This window comes from Rhinoderma darwinii, chromosome 2 (genome assembly GCF_050947455.1).
Source record: "Rhinoderma darwinii isolate aRhiDar2 chromosome 2, aRhiDar2.hap1, whole genome shotgun sequence".
Taxonomy (NCBI): Eukaryota; Metazoa; Chordata; class Amphibia; order Anura; family Rhinodermatidae; genus Rhinoderma; species Rhinoderma darwinii.
In genome coordinates, this window is record NC_134688.1 from 308522717 (window position 1) to 308535667 (window position 12951).

Sequence of the window (12951 nt, forward strand, 5' to 3'; positions counted from 1 at the left end):
AAACAGAAGCCACATCGCAGATGTGAATAGAACCTAAACAATAACAACGGAAGGAATATGTTTCTTAAAGATAACCTTTCACCTCCCCATACATGTGCAGCTGAGTGAAGCATGTAATGGGAGGGCTGCACAAACCCTGGGGCACGTTACATTTTTTTTCTACCTGCCTCCGTTATTTAGATATTGGTGCCATTATATTTGGCGCGTTATATAGAGTGCGCGATTGCATTCTTTTCACCCAAACACGCAAGGGGGCGTGTCACTGCTACGGACAGAGCTGAGGAGATCGCGCATGCGCGCTCTCATCTCTTCAGCTCTTGCGAGAGATCAGTCTTGTATTGTCTGTCGAACCGAGCGCTCCCCAGCTCTTACACTGTCCATAGCAGTTACACGCCCCCTTGCCAGTTCGGCAGAAAAAAGTACAAGATTGGGTCTCTCACAAGAGCTGAAGAGATGAGAGCGCGCGTGCGCGCTCTCCTCTCCACAGCTCTGTCCGTAGCACTGACACGCCCCCTTGCCTGTTCGGGTGAAAATAATTAAATCGCACACTCTCTCATGTTGTGGCACTGTCCATATCTGATTGGACAGTGTCACGGCCGTAGTAAGACGCCGCCTTGACAGTACACGCCCAGTTGACTGTTCAGTGGGTTATTTAAATTAATGGGACCAAATATAACGGCACCGATATCTAAATAACGGAGGCAGGTAGAAAAAAAATGTAAAGTGCCCCAGGGTTTGTGCAGCCCTCCCCCATTACATGCTGCACTCAGCTGCACATGTATGGGGAGGTGAAAGGTTTTCTTTAACTAATTACTCTGAATATTCTTAACAAAAGTTATATTGTATCTATATATCTCCCTTATCAATTTTCGTGACAAAAAATGTACCATAAAATATATAGAGCATTTTTCATTCACTCGAGAAGTCTATAATGCTCTATTTTGTAGTATAGAACAAGCAAAGTTAAGATCTCAACCTGTTCAGGTTAATAGGAAGTGTACACAGCACTAGGTCTCATGCACACAGCTGTATTACAGCTCCGTTTGTCTGGCATAGAGCTGCATGAAGCCTCTACTGTACATCTGTATACCTCCAAGGCACACTGAGCTTTTTTTCTATTGATTCCAGTACAAAATGGGCATGCTTCATCGGATTCCATATGTACAGAGCTATTCTAGAATCATGCTTCTAGGGCAGAATATTTTTTTATCTGATGGAGCCTGTATTGTCGTTGCTCCTTACTGAATCATGCACACTGGCTCAGTGCCAGTGTACATGAGTCCTTATACAGATCGGCCAACTATTGGTGACAACAGGCAGCAAAGCTTTTTAACATATTCTCTCGTTGTGCTGATAGTATGTGTTTCTACAGTAAAACAATCGGCAAAATTCCACCTCTTTAAGAAGACCACGTCTGATCTAGACCAGATTTTTATGTGACAGATTGTCAATTCCCTTAGGCTACATTCACACGAGTGGGACAGATTTACGTGAATAAACCACGCACGTAAATCTGTCCGTGTGTGTTGCGCTTTAACATCAGTGTGCTTTGTGAGTGGCATGTGTTTTTCACGCACTTGCAAGCACTTCTTTTTTTTTTTCAGTATAATTGATGCGTGAAACACAGACAGCACATGGATGTGCGTCCATGTGCTGTCCGTGGTTTTCACGCACCCATTGACTTAAATGGGTGACTAGTTGCGTGAAAATGCACTAATATAGGACATGCAATGAGTTTCACACAACAAACTCTCGCTGCGTGAAAACTCACGCATGTGTGAATAGCCCCATTGAAATCAATGGGTCCGTGCGCTGTCTGTTGTTACAACGCACAGCACACGGACGAGATTCACGCTCGTCTGAATGAGCCCTTTCATCCTTGCTACAGAATTGTTGAAGTACAGTAAGAACATTGTAAACTGTTAGCAGTTATGCTGATTAAGCCCTACTTACTAAAAGTATACAATCCTTTTAAAGTGTATCTCCACAAAATAAAATTGCCTAGTAACTTATTTTTACGAGTTTATAGTCTAAAGTGACATTTATGTTTTGTCAGGGATATCTCCTAAAAAAAAACAACTTAAGAAGGACATGGACAGAACGCTGGTTTGTTCTAAAACCAGGAATTGTGAGCTACTATGTGGGTGAAGATTGCAAGGAGATGAAGGGGAGTATTGCCATAGACAAGGATTGTGGGGTTGAGGTTAGTATGTGCACTGTTTATAGGATTTTTTTTCTTTTTTAGGGAGTTCAGAAAATAAATGGACTTTTCCGCTTGTATCTATACCACTGTCTTGTTTTCCAATGTTTGTATTTATTTTAACATTCTTATTTATGTTAGCACATTAGCAATTTCTACCTTTATCTCAAGGTTCATGTGTTTTTGATGGCAAGAATGGCGTAGTCTTCAGAGCCATTTTTGGAATCAAAAACAGTAAAACCCTGACAGAAACCTGATGGACCACATTATTAAAGTTAATGGGATTGAGTCTTGAATCATAAGGGCATGTTCAGATGTGGTGGATTTGCAGCGGAATTCCAGTGCGAACAGGCCGAAGTGGAAATCTGCAGCAGACTTCTCTTTCTTTAGTTTCTATAGCTTTCTAGTTTACTTAGTGCAGACGTTGCAGAAAACAACGGTACGAAAAATAGCTTGCGGTGCGAGTTTACATTCTGCTCAGTTTTATTCGGAAAAGCAGCAGATTTTCACTGCAGAAATGTTAGACTTTATAATGCAAAGGCTGAAACCTGTGACAAGTCTGCTGTGAAATCAGCCATGTCTGGATGAACCATCACATATGCTGATTTTAAAGCAGATTAGTTGCATAATTGCCGTGTCTGTACATGCCCTATCTGTTGTCACGGTTAGGGTATATTCACACACCCTATTTACGGACGTAATTCGGGCGTTTTAACCCCGAATTACGTCCGAAAATACGGCTCCAAAGCGTTGGCACACATCTGCCCATTCATTAAAATGGGTTTTACGATGTACTGTGCCGACGGTCATTTTTTTTTACGTGCCGCTGTCAAAAGACGGCGCATAAAAAAGACGCCCGCGTCAAAGATGTGCCTGTCACTTCTTCAGATGTAAATGGAGCCGTCTTCCATGGACTCCATGGAAAAACAGCTCCAATTACGTCCGTAATGGACGCAGCGAAAAGCACCTGCACTTGCCATTACGTCTGAAATTGCGGAGCTCTTTTCTCCTGAAAACAGCTCTGTGATTTCAGCCGTAATGGACGTGTACATGTGAACATACCCTGAGGCCTCGGGGAATGAGTGTGGACCTATTATGTCACTACTAGATTTGGCTGGTCGAAACCAGGCTGTGGAGCCTAAGGGATTTTCCAATCTCCAACTTAAAATGGCGCTTTCAGACTCTGTGCAGGGACACGTCCCCGTAGGAGTCACCAATAGCATCCACTGACGGGTAGAAGATGGAATTTCCAAAGCGAGACACCAGAATCGACCAAAGGAAGTGCAGTCGTGGATATCCAAGGTCAGGACTGGCAAAGTTCATGCAACACAATAACTCAGATATAGGATAGAGCAGCAATCCCAAGGCAGAGTCAGGAAACAGTCCGGGTCAGATTCAAAATAGCAAACAACAAACACCTTCACAAATTAACAGGATCCAAAGAACTTTGTTGCTCAGGCATGTTATGGCAATTCAGAACAGGTCTTTATAACCAACCAGCTGACATATGTCACTCCCTTTAAGATGTAGCAGAGCACTATTGGGGCACTATTACTGAGTCGAGGGCACCATTACTGAGGACATTATAGGGACACCATTACAGAGTGGGGGCACTTACGGGGGCAGCATTACTGAGTGGATGTGCACCATTGCTGAGTGGAGGGCACTAAGAGGATAGCATTAGTGAATGGGGCACTATGGGGGCATTATTACTGAGTGTGGGCAGAAAAGGAGCAGTATTACTGAGTAGGGAATACTATGGGGCACCTTTACTGAGTGCTGGAACCATTACTAAGTGGGGCATTATGTGTGCAGCCTAAATAAGTGGGGCACAATGGGGGCACCATTACTGAGTTAGGTGCACACAGGGGGCACTATTACTGTGTGGGTGGCACACAAATGGCCACTACTATGGGAGGCATTAAATCCTTAATGCACGATGAGGTGCCGGTACATCATGGTGCAGGGGGAGAAGTATGGAGCGGGCACATGCGCTAAGCCTGCTCCATACACTGCGGGTGTCAGCTAGGTATTACACTAACGGCCAGGGACAGCGATTGTGCTGTTCCTGGCCATTTAACCACTTAAATGCTGCGGTCAATAACAAAAGTGGCATTTAATCTGTTAGAAAGAGGGAGCGCTCCCTCCAATGGCCCATCGCCCCTTCCACTCAACGCGATAATAGAGTGCCGATGGTTGTCATGGCAGCCCGGGGGAGATATTATTTGGCCCTTGTAAAATGGTATTATTTGGCAAGTACATGACTTGATTTATTGGGGACTGGGCTGATGTATCTATGGGTACAATTTTCATTATAAAGTAATATCCAGGGACAATGTACTGATAAGATGGTAAATATAAGCCTATCATGTTCTAAAAGTTGTTTTATAGCTATGCTGTCTTCAATATATTTTTTTAGATGGGGGCAAACATATGCTTTTTAGATCATAGCAGTGCTCCTGCTGCACACATGATGCTGCTCAATACTGTATACATGACTAAGGCAGTCATATATACTGTACCCTTTAATAATGTGTAATACTGTACACTTAAATAATACCTTATTGTCCACAGTATATAAAGAATAGCGCCATATACTGTACACATACTGCCATATACTGCCATGTCCCATACAGACAAGTAATGTTTATAATACAGTAATACCATTGTATAAAGAGTTTAAATCCTACTAATATATAATGTAAAAACATCGCTACACCCTAACCAGGTAATAATATTATTACAAAATCATATCCAACCATTAACACATACAAACAGTAATGTCAACACAGAGTTGCCAGGCAGAGTATTGGTAGTGCACTGGCCAGGGACTCCGACCCTGGGGAAGCTCCTGACAGCACTGTCCATATATGAAAAGTGACATCAGAAGCCTCCCCAGGGCTGGAGCAGAGCGTTACCAGATGCTCCTTCTGAGGCTCTGGGGAAGCTCCCCGACGTATACGTTTAATGTATGCATGTAATGGATGCCATACAATAGCATCTGTCACCTAGGTTCCCATGTTTAAAAAAAAAAACATATATACTTTGCGGTATAGTAAACTACCTGGCCCCCTGCTACTACAGTAACGTCTACTGTCTGCTGGGACCCTGTATTTAAGCCTATCATGCAGTGGCGTAGCTATAGAGGGCGCAGCAATCACAACTACAACCTGGCCCGGAAGGTAGGGGGACCCCCGCACCCCATCTATCCCACTTACTGAAGTAGCTTGGGCCTATGTAGTAAACTACATGGGCCCCTGTTACTACAGTCACAATATACTTACCCTCCTCGCCCCTAAATCAGGTCCGGGCGCATTGCTGAGTCCTGAGGCCTTTCACAGCGTTATGTGAGCCACGCACAATGTCGTGACGCTGAATGACATCAGGACCCGCGCTGCGCCTGGAGCCGAAGAGGACGCACGCTGCACTTGGAGATGAAAAGGACCCAGCTCAGGAGCGAGGAGGGTAAGTATACTAATACTGTCTGCTGGGCCCTGTATCTAAGCCTACCATGTGTGATACTGTCTGCTGGGCCTGTATCTAATTTTCTAATGTGTTATACTGTTTACTCTGCCCTGCATCTAAGCCTATCATGTGTGACACTGTCCACTGGGCCCTGTATCTAACCCTATCATATGTCATTTTGCACTCAATTCCCCATAATGACAAAGTGAAAACAAAATTTTATAAATTCTTGCAAATTTATTAAAAATGAAAACTCAAATTTCGCATAGACAAAAGTATTCAGACCCTTTGCTATGACACTTGAAATTTAGCTCTGGGTGCCTCCCATTTCTATAGATCATCTCTGAATTGTTCTATACCTTGATTGGAGTCAACCTGTGTAAATTCATTTGAATGGACATAATTTTGAAAGACACACCCCTGTAAGGTCTCACAGCTGACAATGTCTGTCAGAGCAAAAACCAAGCTATGAGGAGGAAAGAACTGCCTCTAGAGCTCAGAGACAGCATTGTGCGGAGACACAGATCTGGAGAAGGGTACAAAAATAAGTTCCCATCATCACAGTGGCCTCCATAATTCTTAAATTGAAGAAGTTTGGAACAACCAGGACTCTTCCTACAGCTGGCCACCCCACCAAACTAAGTAATCAGGGAAGTAGGGCCTTGGTAAGAAAGGTCACCAATAATCCAATGGCTGAGCTCCAAAGATTCTATGTGCAGATGGGAGAAACTTCCAGAAAGTCAACAATCACTGAGGCACTCCACCAATCTGGACTTTATGGCAGAGTCAGTAAAAGACAATGAAAGCCAGCCCGTCTGAAGTTTTCAAAAAAGCACCTAAAGGACTCTCAGACTGTGAGAAACAAGATTCTGTGGTCTGATGAAACCAAGATTGAACTTTTTGGCCTTAATTCTAAGCGTCATGTCTGGAGGAAACCAGGCACTGCTCATCACCTGCCCAATGTCATCCCTACAGTGAAGCATGGTGGTGGCAGCATCATGCTGTGGGGGTGTTTTTCAGAGACTGGGACAGGGAGACTGGTCAGGGTTGAGGGAGAGATGAATGGAGCAAAGTACAGAGATATTCTTCATGAAAACCTGATCTAGAGTGCTCTGGACCTCAGACTGGGCCAAAGGTTAACCTTCCAATAAGACAATAACCCTAAGAACACAGGAGTGGTTTAGGGACAACTCCGTGAATGACTTTGAGTGGCCCAGCCAGAATTCTGACTTGAACCCAATCGAACATCTCTGGAGAGACCTGAAAATGGCTGTGAAGAGAATCTGCAGAGAAAAATGGTATAAAATCCTTGTGGCAAACCAAGACGACTGAAGTCTGTTATCGCTGCTAAAGGTTACATAGTTACATAGTTACATAGTTAGTACGGTTGAAAAAAAGACACATGTACATCAAGTTCAACCAAGGGATGGGAAAGGGGAAGGGAAAAAATTCAACACATTGTCATAGGAGCAGATATTTTTTCGTTCTAGGAAATTATCTAAGCCTAAGCCTTTTTTAACCCCTTAAGGACACGGCCAATTTTGGCCTTGAGGACAGAACAATTTTTTTATATTTCCCTCTTTGCATCCCAACACTATAACAATAACTTTTTTATTTCTTGTACGATGTAGTTGTATGAGAATTTATTTTTTGCAGAACGAGTTTTACTTTATGTAGGTACAAATATATTATCGTTTAACTTAACAAAATTTTTATTTTGGCAAAAATGCAGAAAAAAAGCAGTTCTGCTGCAGTTTTATTATTTCAATTTTTTACACCGATCATCATAAATAATGTTATACGTTTGCTGTTCAGGTTGTTACGGTCGTGGCGATACCAAATATGTCTATAATATTTCATGTTTTGGGACTTATATTTTAAAAAGTTTATTTATTGTAAAAAATTTGCTTTGCTGTGTATTTTTTTACTTTTTTTACATTAATTTAACTTTTTTTTTTAATCCCATAAATGGATTTTTCATTTTGATTTAGATTTTTTAACTGTAATGTACTGGCATATATCTATATGCCAGTACATTAGCCTGTGTACTGATTGTACACAGGCAGTTGTTAGGGAATACTTCAGTAAGCCCAAACAACAGGAAATCTGGTCAGATAGCCCTGGGGTCCTTCAATGGACCCTGGGCTGTCTGGCCATACAAGATATGGGCTTTGATCTCGTCACAGGGATTTTCTGTGATTTACTTTGAACGCCGCAATCAGCTGTGATCGCGGCATTCAAGGGGTTAACGGCGGAGAGAAGAGGTTCCCGTTAGAGCGCCGCTACCGCTGTGTATTACAGCCGTTGCCCCGCTCCCGATCGCGCGGACACTAGCTGTCACACAGGACGAGAATGCTCGTCCTAATGCGCGAAGTACCCACCACTCAGGACGATTCTCGTCCAGTGTCGGCAACTAGTTAGCCATCTACTGCAGCTACTGTGACCAGCTCCTGTGGTACACTATTCCATAGATTTACAGTTCTCACAGTAAAGAAGGCTTGTCGCCTCCGCAGATTGAACCTTTGTTTCGCCAGACGGAGGGAATGCCTCTTTGTTTTTTGAGGAGATTTTACATGGAACAGGATTTCACCATATTTTTTCATGTGCCATTCATATATTTATATAGGTTAGTCATGTCCCCTCTTAGCTGTCTCTTTTCAAGGCTAAATAGGTTTGATTCTTTTAATCTTTCCTCATAACTTAGATTCTCCATGCCCCTTATTAGCTTTGTTGCTCTTCTTTGTATTTTTTCCAACTCCAGGGCATCCTTTCTATGAACCGGAGCACAGCACTGAACTGCATGTCACGTTGGGTACGTGGACACACTGTACCGTACCACCTTGATGCTATGGCAGCCGGCCAACAGGACACAGGTCACAGTCTATAGTTCATATAGTGTATCTGTGGTAGCTCAGACAGTAGCAAGACAGGCTCGGCTGGGACTAGGCAGGCAGCAGGCAGGCACCAGGTGTGGTGTAGCAGGACAGGTATAGTATATAGCACGACTTCAGTTCTGCACGGCACTTGACCAGGATAAGACGGGATACAGATTACAGGTAGCAGGAACGGAAAACACTGGTGGAAACTGGGAAACACTAGGAGACCATTTGCTTAGACAGACTTAGGGTACGACAACAATGCTCAGGCATTGAAGGAAGGGGCTGGGCCCTTCTTATAGTCCAGGGTTCTCATGGGCTAATTTAGTACTAATTTCAGGCCAGGTGCTGGCCCTTTAAGAGCGGGCAGGAGCGTGCGCACGCACCCTACGGGACCCGGCCGGGAGAAGCGGAAGTGAGCGTTTGCGTCTCCTGAGAAGGAGATGGGACCAGCACTATGGCAAGGAGAGAGGATATACCCGACCACGGGGAAGGGAAGCACCAGGAACTAGGTCGATAGGACAGTCATACGCATGGTGTGCGGGCAGCATCTCCGCCTCTTTCTTGCTGAAGACGTCTGAAAATGCAGAATAATGACCAGGCAATCCTGCCAAGGACCGAGGCAGAGGAGGCTGAGCCGAACTAATCTGTACCAGGCAACGGTTGAGACACTCGGAGCCCCACTGAAGAACCTCTCAAGAATTCCAGTCCTGGACTGGGGCATGGAGTCGGAGCCAAGGCAGACCCAGCAGCATGGGGTTGACGGCCTTGGGCAGGACGAAGAACGAGAGGAGCTCAGAGTGGAGGGCTCCCACTTGGAGCCTCAGCGGCTTGGTCAAAGCTATATTTGGGTCTGGCAGAGGTAGTCCATTTACAGATGCAACCATCAACGGCCTCTCCAGAGGGGTAGAGGGCAATTGGAGAAGATCTACCAGGTCTCTACGAATGAAATTAGCAGCGGATCCAGAGTCCACCTACGCAGAGATCCAATGTGTTTTCTTGCTGGACACTATGGTCACGGGAATGGACAATTTAGACGATAGTCCTTCTTTACCCAAGGCTATCTCTCCCACCAAGCCTAGGCTCTGGGGCTTTTGGGGACAAAGCCGCACAAGAAGGCCTCCGAGGCCGCAATATAGACAGAGTCCCGAGATGCGTCTGCATTGTCTCTCCTGGGTAGATAGCTTAAACTGGTCCATCCTCACTGACTCCTTAGGAGGATCGGCATCTGAGGACAGCAGGAGTTGCTGCAAAGTAGGGACTGGACTAGGGAGTCCTTTCTCCCAACGAGCTTCTTGGAGCCGTTCTTGGATCCTTATATCAATCCGGGCGGCCAGAAGGATGAGGTCATCTAGGGTAGACGGTAGATCTCGGGCAGCAAGCTCGTCCTTAATCTTAGGAGACAGTCCCTGCCAGAATGTACCCACCAGGGCCTCATAGTTCCACAACATTTCTCCAGCCAGGGTGTGGAAGTGGATGGCGTACTCGCCCACGGAGGTGTCTCCCTGGCGTAGGTTCAGCAAGGATGCAGCTGCAGACAAGACTTGTCCAGGCTCCTCAAACACCATGCGGAATGTCCGGAGGAACGCCAGGCAATAGCTTACAGAAGTCACGGGTCTCTGGTCCTTGTCTCTCCCAAATAGGATTTGCCCATGCAAGGGCCCTGCCAGTGAGGAGAGAGATGATGAAAGCGACCCTTTCACCATCAGACGGAAATGCCCTTGCATACAGGCTAAAGTGGATCTGGCACTGGTTCAAAAATCCACGGCAGGTCCTTGCATCTCCATCATAGCGGTCAGGAAGTGGCAAAGAAAATAGGGGATCAGCACAGCCAGGAGGTGTAGTCAGAGGATCAGTACTGCCAGGAGGTGTAGTAGAAGGGTCAGCAGCTTGCACCTCTAGCCGACGTGCAATAATATCCAAGGTCTCGAGTAGTTGGTCCTGTTGAGACTGGAGGTCTAGCATATCCGCCCGCATCTCTTGTGACGTCATCATGATCTTGGATTGATCAGCGGGGTCCATGGCCTGAGCGTACTTTCTTGTTGTGTACGTGAACCCACTGGACCTTGACGGTATGGCAGCTGGCCAACAGGACACAGGTCACAGTCTATAGTTCGTATAGTGTACCTGTGGTAGCTCAGACAGTAGCAAGACAGGCTCGGCTGGGACTAGGCAGCAGGCAGGCACCAGACGTAGTGTAGCAGGACAGGCATAGTATACAGCACGACTTCAGCTCAGCACGGCACTTTGCCAGGATACAGGTTACAGGTAGCAGGAACGGGAAACACTGGGAACTGGAAAACACTAGGAGACCATTTGCTTAGACAGACTTAGAGTATGACAACAACGCTTAGGCATTGCAGGAAGGGGCTTGGCCCTTCTTATAGTCCACGGTGCTCTTGGGCCAATTTTGTACTTATTTCAGGCCATGTGCACACTCTCGCCCTTTAAGTGCGGGGACGAGCACCCTACCGTACCCGGCCGGGAGAAGCAGAACAGGATTTCACCATATATTTTGTATGTGCCATTCATATATTTATATAAGTTAGTCATGTCCCCCCTTAGTCGTCTCTTTTGAAGGCTAAATAGGTTTGATTCTTTTAATCTTTCCTCATAACTTAGATTCTCCATGCCCCTTATTAGCTTTGTTGCTCTTCTTTGTATTTTTTCCAACTCCAGGGCATCTTTTCTATGAACTGGAGCACAGAACTGGACTGTAAGTCACGTTGGGTACGTGGACCCACTGGACCGTACCACCTTGATGCTATGGCAGCCGGCCAACAGGACACAGGTCACAGTGTATAGTTCATATACTGTACCTGTGGTAGCTCAGACAGTAGCAAGACAGGCTCGGCTGGGACTAGGCAGGCAGCAGGCAGTCTTCAGTTCAGCACGGCACTTGACAAGGATAAGACGGGATACAGATTACAGGTAGCAGGAACGGGAAACACTGGTGGAAACTGGGAAACACTAGTAGACCATTTGCTTAGACAGACTTAGGGTACAACAACAACACTCAGGCATTGCAGGAAGGGGCTGGGCCATTCTTATAGTCCAGGGTGCTCATGGGCTAATTTAGTACTCATTTCAGGCCAGGTTCTGGCCCTTTAAGAGCAGGCAGGAGCGTGCGCACACACCCTACGGGACCCGGCCGGGAGAAGCGGAAGTGAGCGCTGGCGTCTCCTGAGGAGGAGATGAGGACCAGCACTCCCAGTTCCATGGCTGCGGGCATCAGGAGGTGAGTGAGCCTGACGGCCCACGACCATGGGCATGACACTGCATATTCTAGATGAGGCCGCACTAATGCTTTGTAAAGTGGTAATATTATATCCCTGTTCCAATAGCCCATGCCTCTTTTAATACATGACAATATCTTGCTGGCCTTAGAATCAGCAGATTGACATTGCATGCTGTTATTTAGTCTATGATCTACAAGTACACCCAGATCCTTCTTAACAAGTAAGTCTCCCAGTATAGCTCCCCCTAGGACATATGATGCATGCAGATTGTTGGTACCCAGATGCATAACTTTGCATTTATCCACATTAAACTTCATTTGACAAGTGGATGCCCGAACACTTAGTGTGTCCAAATCAGCTTGCAATTTACGAGCATCTTCCATATACTGAACAATACTACATAGCTTGGTGTTATCTGCAAAAATAGAAATAGTGCTATTAATACCATTCTCTATATCATTAATAAATAAGTTGAATAATAGTGGTCCCAGCACGGAACCCTGGGGTACACAACTTATACCCGGTGAACATTCAGAGTAGGAATCATTCACAACCCTCTTGACACAGTCCTTGAGCCAATTCTCAATCCAATCACAAACTATACTTTCTAAACCTATAGTCCTTAATTTACCCATTAGACGTCTATGAGGGACAGTGTCAAATGTCTTTGCAAAGTCCAAAAACACTATATCCACAGCGGCCCCTCTGTCTATGCTTCTGCTTACCCCTTCATAGAAACAAATCAGGTTGGTGTGACAACTTAGTAAAAGCATGCTGGCTGTCACTTGTAATACTATTTTTTGTCACATAATCCTGTATATAGTCCCTCAATAGCCCCTTAAAACTATAATTACCCAGGGAAGACCTAGAGCCCTTTTTGAAAATAGGCACAATATTTTCTCTGCGCTAGTCCCTTGGCACTATACCAGTCACTAGATAATCTCTAAATATTATGAAGAGGGGGAGAGAAATAACTGAACAAAGCTCTTTAAGAACTCTAGGGTGTAACCCATCTGGTCCCGGGGCCTTGTGCACATTTATTTTATTTACCTTAGCTTGGAACATATCTACATTCTGCCAATAATGTATATTAGTAGATGTAATAACAGCACTGGCATCGGCTATATCAGCTCTTTCTTCTGTTGTATATACAGAGCTAAAGAACCCTTTT

General features: G+C 45.2%; 1 protein-coding gene across 1 annotated transcript in view; it reads left to right on the forward strand.

Moving 5' to 3' along the window:
• The window catches only part of DEF6 (DEF6 guanine nucleotide exchange factor), a 328222-nt gene that overhangs the window by 150848 nt on the left and 164423 nt on the right, over positions 1-12951 (forward strand). Inside the window, exon 5 of the mRNA XM_075850631.1 lies at positions 2057-2203. Within this exon, the coding sequence (XP_075706746.1) occupies positions 2057-2203 (147 nt within the window). The remainder of the gene's footprint in view (positions 1-2056; positions 2204-12951) is intronic.